Raw genomic sequence first — 20797 nt, forward strand, 5'->3', positions numbered from 1 at the left:
ACACCACCTGTTAATACATTTTTAGTCATAGTTACTATGAAAATACAGTGTAAGGTAATTCTAAGGAAATTAAGAAGTGCACAGCTGGATTTGACTGACAGGTAATGACTTGACAGCCTACCAAATGATACCTCTTGGAGGAATGGTGCAGTATACAATATACTATGCCATTTCAAACATATCCAGTGCTGTGAAAAAGTATTTTCCCTATCCTGATTTCTTCTGTTTTTGTGTATATGTCATACTAAATAGTTTTAGATCTTCAAATGAAATACAACATAAAACAAATGCAACCTGAGTAAACACATAATACAGTTTTTTATTGACAAACGCTTCCAAAAACTGGAGATCAGTCTTTCGCTTACTTCTAGGACTCGGACTTATTCTATGCTTTGGATCATTGTCTTGCTGCATAATTCAGTTGTGCCCGAGTTTCATCTTATGGACTGAAGATCGGACATTCTCCTTTAGGATTTTCTGGTAGAGAGCAGAATTCACGTTTCCCTCAATTATCACAACAAAGCATCCCCACACCATCACACTACCACCACCATGCTTGACCGTACATATGATGTTCTTTTTGTTGAATTCTGTGTTTGGTTTACATCAGATGTAATGGGACACATGTCTTCCAAACAGTTCCTCATTCGACTCATTAATCCACAGAACATTCTCCCAAAAGCTTTGAGGATAATCAAGGTGTGTTTTGGCAACATTCCAATGAGCCTTAATGTTCTTCTGGGTTAGCAGTGGTTTTCACCTCGCCACTCTTCCATGGAAGCCATTTTTGCCTAGTGTCTTTCTAATAGTGGAGTCATGAACAGTGACTTTTATTGATGCAAGAAAGGCCTGTAGATCCTTTAATGTTGTCCTTGGCTCTTTTGTGTCTTCCTGGATGATTAGTTGCTGTGCTCATGGAAGAATTTTGGAAGGTCGTCCACTTCTGGGAAGGTTCACTACTGTGTCAATTTTTTCAATTTGGAGATAATGGATCTCACTGTGCACCTTTGGAGTCTCAGAGCCTTTGAAATAGCTTTGTAACCTTTCCCAGACTGATGTATTTCAATCTCCTTCTTCCTCATAATTTCTGGAATTTCCTTCAATTTTGGCATGGTGTGTTACTGGACCTTTTAACCAACTTCATGCTGTTGGAAAAGTTCTATTTAAGTTTTGATTTGATTGAACAGGGTTTGCAGTAATCAGGCCTGGTTGTGTCTAGTCCAGCTGAACCCCTTTATGAATGCAGTTTTATAGATTTGGGGAATTAGTAACTATGGGGCAAATAAATTTTCACACAGGCCCAGTTGGTACAGTATTGGGTAATTTTTTTTGCTTCATAACTATTAAATAACATTATCATTTAAAAATGTATTTTGTGTTTATTCAGGTTGCCTTTGTTTTATCTTAGATTGTGTTTTAATGTCTAAAACAATTTAGTATGATGTAGACAAAAGCTGAAAAAATCAGGATTGGGCATAAACTTTTTTCATAGCACTGTATAATATCCTGGGGATAGAAATGGCATCTAAACAATTTAGTATGAGATATAAACAAAAAAAAGAAAATTTTAATTCCTGCATTGTCATTACAATACGGGAGGGGTGGGGGGGGGGAGGGGTGGTGGTAGAGTAGAGTTCTTACACTGAGCCACTTCTAGTCACATGCAACAACAGGTGGCATTTTTTAGTCCATAAACTGTTTAGTCCATCTCAATGCACACTCTCCTATACAGAGGCACAAAAATTGCAGCAATTTCTGTATTTATTTTAGAAAATACAATAACAGCACAATTCATCACATGTATAACCACCACACTCATACAGTAAGATATTACTTTTATAACTTTCGTTTTTTTGCAGCATATTTTTTTAAACACAGACTTTAAATTAGATTTGACATTATATAACCATCAACAGTATATACAGGTAAATCTAAAAAAAAATATATATATATCGTGGAAAAGTTAATTTCTTCCATCATTTAATTCAAAAATTGGAACTTTCATATGTTCTAGATTCATTACACATAAAGTGAAATCTTTCAAGCCTTTTTAATTTTTTTTTTTTAAATCTTGATTTCAGCGTACAGCTCATGGAAATCAAAAATCCAGTATCTCAAAATATTAGAATAAAGAATTTATAATAGAGAAATGTCGACCTGAGAAGAGCTCTAATCAGCTAATTAACTCAAAACACCTGCAAAGGTTTTCTGAGTCTTTAATCTCTCAGTCTGGTTCAGTACACACAAGCACAATCATGGGGAAGATTAAAGACCAGCTTTATGGAGATGCTGATTTCCTTTTCCAGCAGGACTTGGCACCTGCCCACAGTGCCAAAACTACTAGCAACTGGTTTGCTGAGCATGGTATTACTGTGCTTGGTTGGCCAGTCGACTTGCCTGACCTGAACCCCATAGAGAATCTGAGAGACACCAGACCAAACTATACAGACAAGCTGAAGGCCGCAAACAAAGCAACCTGGGCTTCCAGAACACCTCAGCAGTGCCACAGGCTGATCGCCTCCATGCCACGCCGCATTGATGCAGTAATTCATGCAAAAGGATTAAAGCCCCGACAAAGTACTGAGAGCATAAATTAACATACTTTTCAGAAGGTTGACATTTCTGTATTATAAATTCTTTATTCTAATATTTTGAGATACTGAATTTTTGATTTCCATGAGCTGTAATCCGTAATCATCAAGATTAAAAAAAAAAGGCTTGAAATATTTCACTTTATGTGTAATATATCTAGATTATATGAAAGTTCCACTTTTTGAATTAAATTATGGAAAAAAATTCCACGATATTACTTTTTTTTTTTTGATGCACCTGTGTTTAGATATTTATAATTTATGTTATTTTTGTGAATAGCTGGTAAAGTCACTGGAGATGAAGGCATAGCATGAAGCATCACAGGGACCAGAAGGCAGACCTGAGATCACAGACTGAACTGGTCACAGCTACAGAAATTGAACCAGTGTGAACCAGATAGGTGTGAATACAGGCCATGAACCTTCACTGCCCAGCCTTGCACTCCACAAAGATGGTCCCTGGTAAACAAACCCAACTGGAAAAAATATTGCAGTTCATAGAAGACAAAGTGCCTTTGGTGAGCCTATGTTCCTCGTTCTCTAATGCTGCAGACCCGAGGATGCACTGAGTGATGAAAACATCTGTTATTGCCAGAAAAATTACAACAGTCAAAAGCACCACACAAACAGTAACAAGACTGGTTTTCTACCAGTGGTATGGCATGCAACATCACAGTAAGCAATGCATTACCTCTCATAAGGTAACCTAGTTAGAATAATACACTTGTTAGTGTTGAGGACTACATTGAGAGTACATCTGTAAATCAGTTAACTCCAGCATCTTATAAGTTATCTTATCAGTAGAAGAGTGCTACAGGTGCAACTGAAAAGCACAAAATGTAGATGAAGAGAGATTGAAAATAGAATGAAAAAAATTAGGGAAATAAGACACGATGATGAGAAACTGAGTAACATATCTGGTTATATCGTTCCTTTATAAGGAAATACCTCTTCTATGTTCATTGCTTTTGGGTGCTACTGAACTCCTCTTATAAATCATTGCTGTGGTAGAACAACATAACTAACTGTAACACATACAGCACCTGCTTAAAACAGACATTTCTGTTGGCTACAGCATAACTACTAAATTGCCTATGGAGGAATCAAATAAAAATCCTGGTTGTGTACATTTCTGTTTTTCATGCATACTGAATTAAGAGTAGTATAAATCAGTGATTACACTGCCAGTGATAGTGAAGGACACTTGTAACATGAAAACACTGCATGTAACCATAAAACCATAGAATGGTATAGAAGTTTAATAGGAACATCTGTACGCCTGCTTATTCATGCAATTATTCAATCTGACCATGACGTGTCAGCAGTGCAATCCATAACATCAAGCAGATAGAGGTCAAGAGCTTCAGAATGGAGGAAAATGTGATCAAATGTAGCTCCTCAAGGTCTGGCATATTGTGCATTCTGATATGCTTTTCTGCTCACCACGGCTGAAAGAGTGGTTATTTGAGTTACTGTAGTCTTCCTGTCAGTTAGAACCAGTCTGACCTCTCGCATCAACAAGTGACAGAACTGCCATATAATGTAAGTTTTTTGTTCACACCTTTGGGTAATTTTTGGGCCTGTAGCTGCATGACGTTATGCATTGTTGCCACACATTTATCTTACTGGATAACTGCAAGAATTTGCATGCAACCGCATGCGGGTGGGGTGTACAGGTGTTCTTACTAAATTGGGCAGTGAATATAATTCCAATGTAAAGAAACATCACAATATACAACACATCCATTTCGATAAAAGAACAGAAATTAAGTACATTTAATATAATAATCTGCTTCACAAATCATGGTAGTCTAAAATGTAAGAATAAAGAACAAACATCATGTGATTAGAAAAAATAGTGCATTACCCAAAATCCTTCAGTAAAGAGACGAAAAACATGACCGCACACAACGACTGCATTATGACAATAAAAAAAGTGGTGAGGTTCACCATAATCTACATGCTTATATTAGGGATGCACAGATTCAGCAGGGTACAGAAACTCTTTTCAGTCCATAGTTTCCAATCCAATCCACTGATGTATTTAGTATCACAGCTGTAAACAATGTCATGTTTACTGACAGAAAACATGCATCTGAGCTTCATGCCTGTGAGGAATGACATAGTATTGTAACAGAACCTTGCAAGGTCTGTATCGTGTATTGCCAGCCACTCAGAGAAATTAAGTATTGAAAAAGCAACTGATTACACCTTAATGATTAATATGAACATTAACCCATTATATTACCCATACACAAAAAAATATTGGGGATTTTTTCTCCAACATTGATTTTCTGAAAGTACAGAAAAACATCTGGAAGGAGAAGATTTTGTTTCCATTTCTAGTGTTCCAGGTAATACTGTTACTAATGTGATACACTTGTTAAATTTACGTTGCTTTCGAGGAGTTTTAAAGTGATTTTTAAAGAGATTTATGATTATGAAAGTGATTGTGAACACAGTAATTACACAGTGGCACAGCAGCATCGGTGTGGGGAAGACAGAGGTCGTCCTTTCTGACCATGACTTAAGCTAATTTTTACCCCAGCTTACATGATCAGTTTGCCTGATCCAGGACACTCCTCTTAAACCCACATTCACAAAAAAATAATAAAAATGAAAAATAAATTAGTGATGATATGGAATTATTACTATCACAGTGCCTGTAGTTCAAGTCTTTTACATTTCTTTTTGTATCTTCAATCTCAATGTCTCTACTGTCTCCTTCTGGCTTCACTCCAGCCCCACCATGTTTTGCAGCATAGCTGGTGACAACCACAGCGCCTCCACCAGGTTATATTGGCAGTAGCCCATTAATAAGCCAAAAGCCACATCTGTGACGTTATGACGCCCGAGAAGGACTCGGGAGAGGCCAACAATGACTGCCCAGAGCATGACAAGCACGCGCAGTGGAGCGGCAAGAACCAGGTGTGCCAGCAGGAAGCGAGCACACATAGCAGCTCGAGTGGCATGGCCTGATGGGAAGGAGTAGCGGTCCACAGAGAATGTGGCAAACATATCCATGCGGTTATGAGCAGGACGCCGGCGACGCACCACGGCTTTAACTATACCCACTAGCACCAGGTCCAACACCAAGGCTAAAAGAAAGAGAGGTAAAGTGTCAGTACATCAACATATGAACACAATAACAACTGCTATTGCTTTAACATCAGATGAATGTAGTTTAAATCGGTCCTCCCAAAAATCTGCAGTCTAGTTTATATTTTACAGACAGTAAACTATGGTAAAGATTTTAAAGTGAATCTCATCAATATCATTTTGCTATGACTCTTTTAGCAAAGCAAAACATCCCTAAAACTTAGGTGTTTTTAGCAAGTAGATGGTTCAGTTAGGGGCTGAAAAACGGCTACATTTCAGGGACTATTGTGGGCTTCTCCAACACACAGAGTCTCACTGAGGGGATTTAAACTGGCCCCTTTTCATGTTTTCTCAAGTCTGAGGTAATGGAGTGAGATGTCATAGCAAGCAGCTGAACATTGTGCTGTTCCTTGCCATCAGCAAACAAAGCTGTCTACATAATCTCCCCAAAAAAACAAACGTTCAAAAGGAGTGTTGGACATTTATTTTTCAGCCTAAATTTAAAAATAGGTTCCCCACCTTACAGTCCAGACTGCATGTGCTGCTTAATCCCAAGTAGGTTACTAATTTCAGCATCAGTATCGACATTGACATGCATATAAAATAATAATTAAAAAAACAATATAAAATCAAAATGAGACTTAAAAATAGTACCAATATATCCCTAGTTTTGACAGCGTTGAACCAGCTAACCATACAAGAAATAAATAAAATTCACTTTTGTATTATTTGTTTAGTGTCAGGGTTGCCAGCTGTTGCGCTGGAGTAAAGTTAGCTAATATTTCTTTAATTGTTACTTATCATAGCTAGCTATATAGCTATGTTTGCTACAGTTCTATTGGAGTTAGAGGCCTGGGAATGGTGCACCTCATTTCACTGTGAGGTGATCATCCAATCATAAATGAGGCCCATTACATACAGCTTTACATATACATTATATTACATATAGTCTTAAAGACACCATCTCAAAAACAGCCTGATTACTTCTGAGGGATGGAGATAGGCTGGAAATTGTGGCCCAACAGCTTAATAGGGATCTTTTAAAATTTTTTTAATAAGATCTTGTTTTCTTCTTTAATTTGTCATCCACCTGTATATCCCATCAGGCAAAATGTTTTGAACACCTTGTATTAACATGTTTGTTTAAAAGGGGGGGGGGGTCAAGTTAAATGAAAAAGTGGGTCCTGCACAGAGTCCTGACTGGGGATGAACTTCACGCCTGACCTCACTAATGCTCTTGCGTCTGAATGAGCACAAATCCCCACAAATTTGTGCTCCAAAATCTAGTGGAAAATCCCAGAAAGTGGAGGTTACTGTAAAGGTAAAAGGGGACTAAATATTCAATGGGATGCTCAACAAGAACAATATGGGTGTGATGGTCAGGTGTCCATAAACTTTTGGCCACATATACCACCTTCTACAGAGAGGACGATAGGACCACATGTCTCACCGTGTGGTACAGGAACTGCACAATCTATGACCGCAAGTCATTTACGCCATTTGGCAGACGCCCTTATCCAGACCCTACAGTGAATTATGAGAGCAGCTACAAAGACCACTGGCATCTTTCTACCCACCATCAGACACCACATACAACAAACGCTGCATCCGCAAAGCCACCAGTATTGTGGACGACCCTCTCGTGGACAGCTGGTACAGGAGCATCCGTGCCACCACCAGCAGACTCCGCAACAGTTTCTTCCCTGAGGCAGTCAGATTACTCAACACCCTGCTGCCTCCCAGTGCTCACCTGGACTAGTCAAACACCTAACCCAGTATGACTCAAAAACATCAAACACCGGCATCACTGTTTATTATGGAATTCGTTTTTGCTGCCAATATTGCTCGTACACTACATAACAGATTAGAATTGACACACACCACGTTCTGTGTATTTATTGTGCCTGTCCTGTGCCTGTCTCACACTGTTGTGTAGTGCACTTTATGGTCAGTAGTCTTGCGTACTGTTTTGTGTTGCACCCTAGTCCTGGAGAAAGGACATTTTGTTCTCATGTATACTAGCTATATAGTGGAATGCACAATAAAAACACTTGACTTGATTGTGGTGAACATAACTGCGTTTCAAAATAGACTTTGAGTGTCTCGGATCCTGGAAACCCTGATGTTTCTGCAGGTTCCTGATGTATAGCCTGGTAAGAATCAAGTTACATTACCCACCCATGAGCAGGTTCAGCATGACCTCCTGACCCGCGGCGCTGTCGCTTTTGTACAGGCAGTACGCGGCGCCGATGAGCCACGGTATACCGTGACCGGAAACCTCCACCAGCTTCATGAGGGGCCGCGCGCTGCCCCATGACGCCTCCTCATACGCACACACGCCGAGCCGCTTGGAGAGCCACAAGTCTACGGCGAGCAGAGAGCTGAGCGCCACGCTGATGATGGACGGATTGAGGTGCATGCAGTCCTCTTCCGGTAACTGCTGCGCGCCGCCGGTCGATGACGTGGAGGCGTTAGAGGAAGCGGAGCCCCTGCGCCGCCGAGACGGGCTCTCAGAGACACGGAGCCGCGCTGTTGTAGGGTCCGAGCCCTGCCTTTGGAGGAGGTGCGGAGAAGGGGAAGGAGAAAGTGGAGGCGTCCGGGTCAGTGACATGAACTCGTACCGCCCGCTGCTGCTGCTGCTGCTGCTGCTACCGCCGCCGACTCCAGAAACACCGCTACTGCGCGCGCTGCCTGCTCGGACGGGTTTCGGGGACGGCATCGTAGACAAATATTACTGTCACAAAAATCACTGTTATTATTATTTTTTAATCCGAAAGTTTCAGTTCACCGTTTTACATGCAACACCTGTGCTCGCATCCATCCGTACCGTCGAGCACCGCCATCTTTGAAAACCGCTGAAGGATATACTGTACATTACAGCAGAGCAGCCAGACAGCCTCAAACCCCGACCACGTGATCACACTTGAGGGTGCGTTCCAAACCACACACTCAGTCGCTATATAGTGTGTCCTACTCCAGCTATGGAGCTATACTGTGGTGTACTAGATTTGAAGGTAGTATTTAGGAAAAGAGCATGCGTTTTGGGACGTAGGCAGAAGTCGGGGGGTAGCTGTGATCTGAATGTGAAGTGATTGAGTCTAGGCAGTCTATATTTATTTATTTTTTTAAATAAATATTGTTTGCTTTTGTCCGTGTTTTGTTAAAAAACAACATCTTGTTTAACCCATTCATGCATATTATTTTCACGCATGAATCTGTCTAAATATTACTTGAAAAAAAAGTGAACAGCATTTCCATGTGTAAAAAAAGGAGTAAAACAGACAGTATGCCTGAAATAATACAAATCTTTTAAAATGGTAAATCCGAAATTAGTAAAATTCACGTCTAAAATATGTAATGTTGAAGACATTTGTTTGTTTATTTATTTATTTATTGTAATTTCTGAACATAGAAAATGTACACAGTTTAGGACTGTTACATGAAGCAAAGAATAAAACAAAAAAATCTTTAAAAAACAGCACTAGTTTAAGTGATTAGTGTAGAAGGGATTTTTTTTTTGTAGAAGTTTAGTGGAGATTGAGAAGAAAATATGGTCTCGAGAGCTACAGAAGTTTACATTAATGTGCTCAATTGGTTTTGGGGGTGTTCTACATTTACATTTTATTTAATGATCTATCTCTACATCTATCCATCTATACATTTATACTTGAATTGACTAACTGTATGTCATCTCAACTCACTGCAATAAAGACATGTAAAGCCTAAAAACAATAAATAGCTTGAATGATGGGGATGTATCCTAATATTCAGGATAATAAATATACTGTAGTTTCCTTACAACATTCACTATTACATTTTTTTTTACCATAAACATTGATTTTGTTTGATTAACTGGTTGTTCACTGTACAGTGATCAGTGAAAATGTCCGATTCTCATGTTATTTCCGACACGGCACACTCTGAGGAACATGAGAGATGTAGCATGAGAATAGAGGAAGACAGTATAAATGACATTTGACATTTTAGCTCAGTACCTTGAAGGAAGAGTAGTGCTGATGATATCAACGTCCTGTTTTCATACCGGATTCAACGCTATATGTCAAATCTGAAGGCTTCTCCTTGTGGATGTATTACTAATGTCAAAAACACTCAATGTAATCCCTTAAAGATAATTTATGACAATGTACACTGGACAGTCCGTACAGTACAGGATTTCTTTGTCATCGTTACAGCCGATTTTGCGAGGCTTGTTTTTTTTTTTTTTTTGCAACTTGCTGAGTGTTTTGTGCTTTTTTGAGGAAAACTACTTGAATTGGAAAAACTGCAATTACACAAAATTGTTTCGCACAGTTGTTCACAGTGATGGTTGTTGGTAAATGAGACCTTACAGCTCTACTCATATTTGATGCATATGAACTGAAGACGGCTTTGGCTGCATGCGCATTGTGATGACGTCACACGGCACGTCTTGGCCCAAATCTGCGGAAAATCTACGGTAAACTTGAAAAATTGCAAGCTCTTCTGAATATTATGGAATTTGCTTGATTTTGCGTTAGTTTTTGCGATCGCAAAATCCTGGAGGAAATGATTAGAATTACAATGATTAATATGTGTAAACGTGTGGAAACATATCTAATGTGGTGTAATACAGCAAAACTAAATCTAAGGCAAAGGTTTAAAATATTTTTTACATTTCGAAGGCTCATGTGTGATGCAGTAAAATTTTATTTAAAAGTTAAAGTTGTTTTGATGCAGATCAGCTATACATTTTTTTTTTTTTTTTTTTAGATCTGCTATACATCCGTTACACCCTGATATTTGTTCACCATCATAAATAGGTGACAAAATGACGCTTCAGTGAGCTTGTCTAAGCATGAACATGAAAATTATTTGGATTGCAATAGATGTTATTACTCCAATGAAGCTGAAACCACAAGCCAGTATTAAACTATTTTGGTCAGCTTTAAACTATATAACACATATAACACTATATAACACTATATAGCACATGCGTTGGGTTGGCACCAGTGGTGTACCAAAAAGGGGGTGTTTGCAACACCGAAAGAGGACGATGACGTAATGCAAGGTATTCCCAACTAGAAAAACATATGCATTATGCACCCCCCCCCCCCCCACCTGACGTTTTTTTCTGACGTTCAAACACAGTATTGAATAATTGAGTATTGACTAACTTAATCTTAATATGAAAATGTAATACTAAAATAAAAAGCAAAATACATTTTATACATTCAGAATATATATGTAGCCTGTCTTTTAGTGGCTGGAGTAGCCACCACCACAAAAATAAATTATATGTCTTGGATACACCAGTTCAGCAGTTTTCACCAATTATTTATCCCTCAAAAGCATTGGAAAATATTTCACCTGGTAGGCTGAGAAGAGGCAGGACCAGAGCTGGTTGCAGTAAGAGGTTTAGTCTTTCTAATCCATTTGCGAATGTCCATGTTGAAATTGGCAGAAAAAAATAGCTGGCTTCTGCTTCTTCTTCTCCTTGCGCAAGTAAACTGTGAGTCTATGATGATGTGGAGAGCGAGCTTAACAAAACAACCAATAACGCACTGCCCTTAACTAAAATATTACTATTCTAATATTCACACTAAAAAGCCGACACACTTGGGTGTTGTGATTATTCAAAATTTATAAATTTTTTAAATTTAATAAAAAATTTTCACATTCATCTTAACTGAGGGGGCGGGACAGTCTGAGTGAGGGGGCGCCCCCTCAAGTCCCCTCGTGGCGCCGGCCCTAGTTCGCACCCAGTCCAGGGTGACCCTCTGCTTGTGCCCTGGGATAGGGTCAAGGCTCCCGTGACCCTTTGTAGGATAAGCGGTACAGAAAATGGATTTATTATTATTATTATTATTATTATTATTATTGAACCGCTCCTTATTTCTTTTCCTCGCATCCTTTCTTTGCATCCTCAGAGAATAAGAATATATAGAAATGAGACGCACCCTCTGCAGTTAATATAACATGTATGCGCATATCCGACGCAGTGTTGATTGGTTCACTGGCTCCCGATTGCAGCGTTACTAAATAGGAAGTAGAACGCTTCATCTCAGAGACAGCGTGTTTGCTCTCAGTCCTCGCTGTGTTTAGAGAGAGAAGGAGAGTGTGAGTCATCATGCCAGGGGTTCTGCTAGGAGACGTTTTCCCTAACTTTGAAGCGGACACGTCTATTGGCAAGATAAAATTTCACGAATTCTTGGGCGACTCGTAAGTAGTAACTTTGATTGGATTGAGTGGACAGTTCATGTGGCCTTACCTGTACTACAACACGCATGACCTCCAATTTGATCTTAGCTCTCACGTGTTCACTGGGATAGGCTCCACTGTAATCAGACACTCCCATGAATTTTGTATGCACAGTCTGCCCAGAAAGCGAATATAGCTGTATTATAGTAGTCATCTAACCCAGACTGCAAACTGTCGAACTGGATTTTCAGCATGTGGACTGTGATTACAGTCTGTACAAAGGTGAAATGCACCAAAACTACAATTAAATCACATCAGACATACTAGCGACACATATGTCCTTATAATCTACATGTGATCTAGCTGAAGCCAAGGCAAAAGCTCTGCTCCTTCATTGTTTTTTTTTGTAGTATGGAGAGAGATTTGTTTAGTTTCCTTGCTGTTTGTATTGTTTTCAGTTCCTTTTCTTTGCTATTCTGGCACACCTGTAATTTCCTACACCTTAGGGAGTTACTGTAGAGGAGAATAATTGCAGAGTCACGGTGAATTGGCTGAAGAATGCAGGGCGAGAGTGGTTTCTCATTTTTGGCAACCATCATTTTCTCTGTAAACAGAAGACAAGGGGCTTTCTGTCTTTAGGACATATTTCAGCTCGTGTGCAACATAAGATCAGATGCTTGTCTTATGTAACAAAGCATAATAGATGTGCAACTGTTTTGCTTTAAAAAACACACACAAAGGGACACACACATGGTTGTTGTTTTGTTAGTTTTTTCTTATTACTTTACGGTTTTTTTAAAAACTTTTTTTATTTTTTATTTATCTATCTATCTATCTATCTATCTATCTATCTATCTATCTATCTATCTATTTATTTATTTATTTAAATTTCTGTTTATATTGTATGTTAGGACCAGGTCCGGATTAAGAATTGAGGCCCCTGGGCACAATGTCTTGTAGGCCCCCTTTTTTTCTGTTGGGGGAAAAAAAAAAGATTCAAATTGATCAATAATTATCGATACCGAATGATATGAAACATTATATCATGATAATTTTTTATTTTTTTTATCTGTACCACCCAGCCCTGCTGCTGTTCTTGTTTTAGTAGTTACTGTACTGTCTTGTGTTGTTTGCACGTGCACTTTATGTAGAAATGTGTAGGTCTTATTTAGTTCGGTGTCGTCTCGTGTGGTTAGTGTGTTGTTTTCTGTAGCACCGTGGTCCTGGAGGAGCGTTGTTTTGTTACATTGTGTACTGTACCAGCTGTATATGGTTGAAATGATAATAAAGCCACTTGACTTGATATCTAATGGGCTTATATCTTGTTAAGTTTGAAAATGTAGACAGTATGGTAGGACCTTGCAACTTGGAACCTAACATGTCCATACTTTAAACATATTTTGCACAATCTTTCATGCTTCTACTAGAGGGTCAACATCATCTGGGCACAACAAAATAGCAAAAACAATTCCAACAGTCCGGCTCAATTAGATTATTGACAGTGCATGTATATTTGTATAACCCGCTATAAGCCCAAATGTATGAAATCAATTTCTAAAACAATCAGTTGAACATGAAGTGACTTACGGCTGATTTTGTCAAGGTGGACCATTGAACATATGAAACCGGCACCTCTCCATAGACTTATGAGTAGTTCTTACACTTTTTAACGTGACGTTGGTGTGAACGTATGAGAGTAGTTAACAACAGTGATTAATGTATTCCTGTATCTGTGCTTGTTTTCTTTTTTTTTCTCTCTTTCTTTCCCCCTTTGTATGCTTACTAGCGCTGTCAGTGGGTATTGCCTGCATTGGTCAACCATCACATTACTGACTATGTTACACTACATAACTACATGAATCGTACGAATGAACCATGTCATGCCATCTTTAGCCACCTATAATTATAATAGTAATAATAATTTATTGAGAATTTGTTTCCGTTATATTTGCAATTGAATGGTTGATGAAAGCAGAATAGACTGTTTGCCCTGGGGGAACTTGTGGTTTACTGTACTTCCCTACATTGTGAACAAATACTGCACGTATCTCCTGTCTTACAATACTTCTTGACCTGCAGCGCTTTTAGAAAACTCTAACTTGCAACTCTTACAGTAAAATGCAGGAAAAGTGGACAGCCAGAAAGGATTCACAGCTGACTGATTTCTACTGTTGTGTGTAATTGTACAGTGCGTACAGGATTTTGTGGGGTTTTTTGTGATTGTTGTGGCCAAAAATGCTTGAATTTACTTTGGCTTTTTTTTTCTTTAAATTTTGCGATGTAACTTGCGGAGTTTTTTGTGCTTGCTTCTTTTTTGCCGCGTTTGTTCCTCAGAATATTGCGGCGTTTGTTCCTCCGAATATCGCGGAGTTCTGCAATAGCAAAATCATGAAATCCTGCAGAGACTGATTATATGTGCATCGTAGTGCAGAGAAAGGGATTATGGGTACATGTACTTCACAGCAGTCTGCAGAGGAGGCGATGTACATGCCTCCAAAATCTCAATATTGTATCATGCAAAGTTGTGCTGCTGTGCTTCAGCCAACTGCTGAAAGGTTCAGCAGAGATGTGTATCCAGTAGCACTGGGTTTCACAACTGAATCGTGAGTGCAAGAGCTTGCTTATTTATTTATTTATTTATTTATTTATTTATTTATTCATGCTCTGAAAATTGTGATTAAACAAAATATAAATATTGTTTAAACACAAATTTTCAGTGTTTTTGCCAAAGATATTGCTTCTAGCAGTGCGCAGTCTTCCTTCTTGCTGAGTTTATCTAGATAAACATTCACACTTGAGATTCTGAATTTAAAGATAAATTAAACTGTATGGTAGTCCGTGCTCTCATCTTTCTAGAAACAAAGCAACTAAGATGGAGATATGCTAATCATATAGTAGGGTTCATGTCCATCAATTCTTATGTCTGACATCCGACTCAAGTCTGTATTGCGTTTCGTTGTTTTCCCAAGTAATATTTTTCTGTACGTTTTGGTTTGTTACATGAGACTCTGTCTCCTAGTACACAAGTTCCTGTTGTGTGTGTGTGTGTGTGTGTGTGTGTGTGTGTGTGTGTAAGTGTCAACTGCAGATATGAAGATGCAGAAGTATAAATTAGGCCTCAGTGGGAAAACATTAAGCAATGTCTGGTGTTGCACTTCTGCTTGACTAGAAGGTGTGCATTATTGAGCAACTATGAGGTCTTTTGGAGAGCCATTTTCCTGACTGAGCTGGCTACATTTTATGAGTTGTATGGAAAGGGAGGGTGAGGGTTTTGTTTTTTTTTGCTTGTTTGTTCTTTTCCCTGCTTGGTGCAATATTACTTATGGTGATATTTCACTGTGTAATGAATTACTAGCCAGACTCTCCAGAGGAAGCTATTGTGTAACTTAAAGTCCAACTCCCTGAACAAATCAGCAGGAATTTCCTGTACAGTGATGTGCTAACTGCAATAATTTAACATCTTTTAACATATTCTTTCCCCTCTTGTTTGTCCCTCCTTTTCTCTCCCATTTTTTCTAGATGGGGCATCCTGTTCTCTCACCCACGCGACTTCACCCCTGTGTGCACAACCGAGCTGGCTTGTGCTGCTAGGCTCAGTGATGAGTTTAAGAAGCGCGGTGTGAAGATGATCGCGCTGTCCATAGACAGCGTGGCAGACCACTGTGCCTGGAGCAAGGTGTGGTTAGGGATTAGTCAGTTGTTATTGCAAATTCTACCAATGCCTAATGGGTTATTCATTATATATTACCCCTATCACCTGATCCGGTTCATAGGTTCAGCACTAAGCAAGTCCAGTAGTTCAGTTAATATAAAAGCAAGGAAAATATTTTTTTTACCATAAGCTAAATTTCTGTGATCAGAGATTGGCTCCTAGAACCATTGGAGTTCTCTGGTTGGTGGACACAGCACCACCTCTGTGTGATCTCAAAGGGCAAAAAGGTAAACAAAACATCATGCACTGCTACAGCAGTTGCATGATTGAACTTTTTTAGATTGCTATATCTAAAAAGCTCAAACATTGTATATAAATAAATGAGATGGCTACAGTTATGAAGCCAGTTTGGTTCCAAAACCTTTTGAGCAAACAACCCCAAATGGACATTACAAATTCCTGTGAGCCCAAGCCTTGACCACCCCACATTTTTATTTATTTATTTGAATTCCAGATTTATTATGTATAACTATTGTAATTTTTTATATAATATTTATTTTATTAGTTCAGTATTATACAGTTTGTGTAACATAAGTGATTAAAATCCAAAGTAATATTCCTTGCACTGATTTATCAGTCTAGTGCGAAGGCTGAACTTTGCTTTGCATTGTTGTAGGGGTCTGGTTTATACTTGATTCCTGAGTTTACATGCATGCCGAAGCATGCAGCCTTAAATGTGCAACTCACTAGGTCGCATGTCAGAGACAAAACATCCCTGGTTTCCAAGTTGAACTGTAAAATGCGTAGTGATTACATGCACAGTGATCTTAAACACACTCATGAACTGCTGAACTGTTGTGATCGTGTTCTCTTGAGCTGCATCTCAAAAAACTCTGAACAGCATTTACTAATCTAGGTTTAAAGGCAAAATGAGTGGTTTAGCAAGTTAGTGTACTACTGGCAGTGTAGTTAGTACTCAATAACAGTCTAGAATAGTGTAATATGTGCTTTGAAACACACTATGGGTTTTTTTTTTTTTTTGGAGCAGGTATATGGAAAGGGAAATTTGTCCTTTTTTTTTTTTTTTTTTATTGCTGAAGTCCTATATTAGTGCTACATAACAGGATCGTGAAAGGACTCCCATAGAATGCACACTCTTAAAGGTGTTTGAATAAATGCTTGTTTGAATGCAACTCATAGTAACTTCAAAATACTAATACACAAAATCAGTCTTCATAGTTAGAGTGAAATTTCTAATATTCATTTGTAAAATGTTTTAAATGAATAAAACAAAAATCTTGTGACCCCATTTGTAAATCAAGTCACCCCATGTTGGGTCATGCCCTCTAATTTGGGAACCCCTGCCCTATGGTTATTGAACTGGAGCTATTTGATTATTAAATGATTCTGTAGCTTTGTTTTATTCCCATTAAATGCTTGAGTGCAAGAGAAGTATCTTGCCATTCTCAGTTTTCACACCCACAGACACAAACCTTTGGCTGAACTTGTGTGAACAGTAAAAGCTCATCTTTCCCATGGTGTAATATTATGTTTGTCTGGAGTCCAGTAGCTGATAAAGGCTATTACTGCCCTTTTTTTTTAAAGAACAACTCTTATTCACTTTAGCTGCTTATACAGCTCCTATGATAAAAATTTCCCCCTTCATTTATAAACCAAATTTGATTGATAGAAGTGATTATTGGTTATGTTTATATACTCCATATTCTTGCTCATCACCTTTACACTGATGTGTAGACTAACCAAGTTTAAAACCTCTCTCTCTCTCTCTTTCTTTCTTTCTTTCTTTCTTTCTTTCTTTCTTTCTTTCTACCTCCTCATGTGTGTTTTTATAGGACGTGGTGGCACTTCACTCAGAAACAGCAGGAAGTCCTCTGCCATTCCCCATTATAGCAGATGATAAGCGGGAGCTCTCGGTTCTACTGGGAATGCTGGACCCTGATGAGCGGGATAAAGATGGCATGCCCCTTACTGCCCGCTGTGTGCGTTTCCCTAGTGATTTCTAATGACCTAGATCTCTGGTTTGTCTATGCTTAATAAGACCAAGTTTACATAGAAGCCTTAGGGAGTGAATTGTACACCAGCTGTGTCCAATCGTAGTCTCAAAGGGCTGCAGGTTTTCACTGCAACCAAGCAGGAGTACACCTGATTCCACCACTTAATTGTTTGAAGAATAACATGCATTGTTTATACACCTGGAACCAGTTGTGTTTGAATTTCAGTAAAAATAATAGCCACAATGTTCCTCTGTGTATAAGATTTCCTACCTGGTGTCTTTCTAAATTTTCAGAATGCCATGGAAACTGAATATAGACCTTATTTGCATCATCTTGTCTAAGCACTATTTGAGATGAGCACGTTTGTTTATTTATTTATTTATTTATTTATTTATTTATTTATTTAAATGTATTATTTGAAACCCCATTTTCATTTGTGCACGTGTATGTGAGATATATATATATATATATATATATATATATATATATATATATATATATATATATATATATATATATATATATACACATACACATACACATACATCACAGGGCAACTGAACACACTCAATGGAAAGTACAACCGACCCTCTTCCACATACGGTCAAGCCCAGAAGGATTTGGACAGTGACAGTTTTTATAATTTTGCCTCTGTACACCACTACAGTGGATTTGAAAAAATGAAGCAATGAAGATGTGATTGAAGTGTAGACTTTCAGCTTTAATTCAAGGGGTTTAAGAAAAATATTGTATTAACCCTTTAGGAACTACGGCCATTTTTCGCAGAGTCCCTCCATTTTCACAGGCTCAAAAGTAATTGGACAAACTAACAACTACTACTACTAAACCAACTACTAAAAATAATCCTTAAATTAATGATTGTTAGTTTGTTTAATTACTTTTGGGCCTGTAAAAATTGGCTGTAATTCCTAAATGGTGCATGCAATATATATATATATATATATATATATATATATATATATATATATATATATATATATATATATATATATATATATATATATATATATATATATATATATATATATATATTTATCTTTATCTTAAACCCCTTGAATTAAAGCTGAAAGCCTAGACTTCAGTCACATCTTGATTTCTTCATTTCAAATCCATTGTGGTGGTGTACACAGGCAAAATTACGGAAAGTGTGTCACAAATGCTTTTGGATCTGGCTGTACATGAGCTCAGAGACTCTAATGTTTTATTTTAGTGTCGATCTGATTTACATTTACTCATTTCGTAGATGATTTTATCCAGTGTACCTGAGCACATCAGCTTCAGTGGTCTTGCTCAAGGACCCAACAGTAGCTTTTTGTTGGTGCTGGTGCCTTAAGCACTGACAGATTTTGTTCTCTTTTACTTCTCTCCACAGATTGCTATGGCATCACAGGGATTTGAACTTGTGATCTCCTCAACATTTTTCTGTTGCGCAATTTGTTTTGCCCCACAAACTTGCTTACAATAACATTTGTGCTGATTATGAAAGAAAGCCGTACCATTATGTTTTAATGTTACTGTGTTGCTTACCTTAAAGATATGGCTGTTGTGATTTGCCTGACTGAACTCCAGTTTCAGTCAGGTTTAACAGACTGGAATGTTCACTGTTCAATAGCTGCTATAACTACAGGACATGTGAATACATATAGACCTTCAAAATGTTCAAAACTGTGGACAATGGTCTAAAAGATTTTCTCTAAAATATTTTTTGTCATTTTACAGGTGTTCGTTATTGGGCCTGATAAGAGGTTGAAGCTGTCAATCCTTTATCCTGCCACCACAGGACGCAATTTCACCGAAATCCTTCGGGTCATCGATTCCCTGCAGCTGACGGCAAGCAAAAAGGTGGCTACACCTGTGGACTGGAAGGTAAGACTAACTGTCAACACTGTATTTTTGTTTTGTTGGTGTTCTTTAATATTGAATGTTTTTCATGGTTGTCTATCACTTTGCTTTCACCCATAAGCCTGGAGAAGAAGTGATGGTTATCCCCTCTCTCTCAGATGAAGAGGCCAAGAAGCTTTTCCCTGCTGGATTCACCACCAAGGAACTGCCTTCTGGGAAAAAATACCTGCGCTATACCCCACAGCCATAAACAAAACAGCAGGGATGTCAAGATTCAAGAGCATCATAGACATAGCACTTCTTTCTGCTATTAGCCTAATTATTTTGTTAACGAATTCAGTCAGCTCAACTATATGGAGCCTGTATCACTCTGAATTTTCTATCTGACACTAATTAAGTGAAAATGTGGCTGAAGCAAGACGATAAACAAAAGACAAGTAAAGTGTGGAATGTACTTCACTCTAAATTGTAGTGCCTTACACACAATAAAGATATCTTTTGGAAAAATGTCTCATGTATTATTCTTTTAGTAAGATACTGATATGTGAAGGCTAACTAGATTAATTTGGTGTTATTGTCGTTATTTGTCTTGTGATTGTGCTTGTCATCTGATTTTTAGGACTGTAACAGCTGTCCATAGAGCCCGATAAATGTATAAAATAGCTTTTTAAAATTACTTTTCATAACTTATGATTTTTAAAAAAATAATATGACTTTTATAAAACTATATAACGGACAGGTATGGAACATGAATGATCAAAAATGTTTCTGAGCACTATAACTACTTTGAACGAGAACTTGGCTGTAATAACGGGGACTATTTTAAATGTAAAACATGTTGCATTACATTCGTCTTGCATTCTAAAAACATTCACATACGGATGATGCAAATTGGGACGAAGGGTGTGTCTCGTTATCTGTGACATTGTTATATCCCCGGCTCTCGGCTCTTCACTGAACAGAGCAGACGTAGAGAGAGGTGTGAGTGCAGTGGGAAAGCAAGACCTCGCGCTTGCAGGACAGTACTGGTGATATTTGGAAAGTTGCTAAAGTTTGTCCAAAAAGTCGCTGGATTTGTCGTTAATCGCTTTTTTTTGTGCAAAAAAAGGGGTCTGAAAAGTCTCTTAAGTTGGCAACACTGGTCTGCACTGACTGCTAGATAAAAGGCAGGCTAAACTCCACCTCTCCCCAGCAAAAACAAAATACAGGAAGAGAGAGGGAAAGCTGGGTTTTTCATTTATACACATTCTTTTTGAAAAGCAATAAAATACACTGAGAACCCAAATGATGCCCTGTCTCGGTTTTTTTTTTTTATTGAAAACAATTTGTGCCCCCCTTCCGATCTCTCCGTGCCCTCCTGGTTGAGAACCACTGGTCTAGGGGGCTACTTGTTTGATATA

At 38.2% G+C, this 20797-nt stretch overlaps 2 protein-coding genes across 2 annotated transcripts; one reads left to right on the forward strand and one right to left on the reverse strand.

Moving 5' to 3' along the window:
- Nucleotides 1–1743: 1743 nt before the first annotated feature.
- plpp6 (phospholipid phosphatase 6) lies at nt 1744–8739 on the reverse strand. The gene is made up of 2 exons (XM_017456640.3): nt 7869–8739; nt 1744–5689 (listed from the first exon to the last, which is right to left on the reverse strand). Exons 1-2 carry the CDS (start codon nt 8407–8409, stop codon nt 5325–5327), a joined length of 906 nt encoding a protein of 301 aa, XP_017312129.2. The 5' UTR covers nt 8410–8739; the 3' UTR covers nt 1744–5324.
- Nucleotides 8740–11741: 3002 nt separating this feature from the next.
- prdx6 (peroxiredoxin 6) lies at nt 11742–19904 on the forward strand. The gene is given in 5 exon segments (NM_001200231.1): nt 11742–11888; nt 15387–15543; nt 17373–17519; nt 19275–19421; nt 19519–19904. Coding segments are annotated over 5 exon segments (672 nt in total). The 5' UTR covers nt 11742–11796; the 3' UTR covers nt 19648–19904.
- Nucleotides 19905–20797: the final 893 nt, after the last annotated feature.

This window comes from Ictalurus punctatus, chromosome 25 (assembly GCF_001660625.3).
Source record: "Ictalurus punctatus breed USDA103 chromosome 25, Coco_2.0, whole genome shotgun sequence".
NCBI lineage: Eukaryota > Metazoa > Chordata > Actinopteri > Siluriformes > Ictaluridae > Ictalurus > Ictalurus punctatus.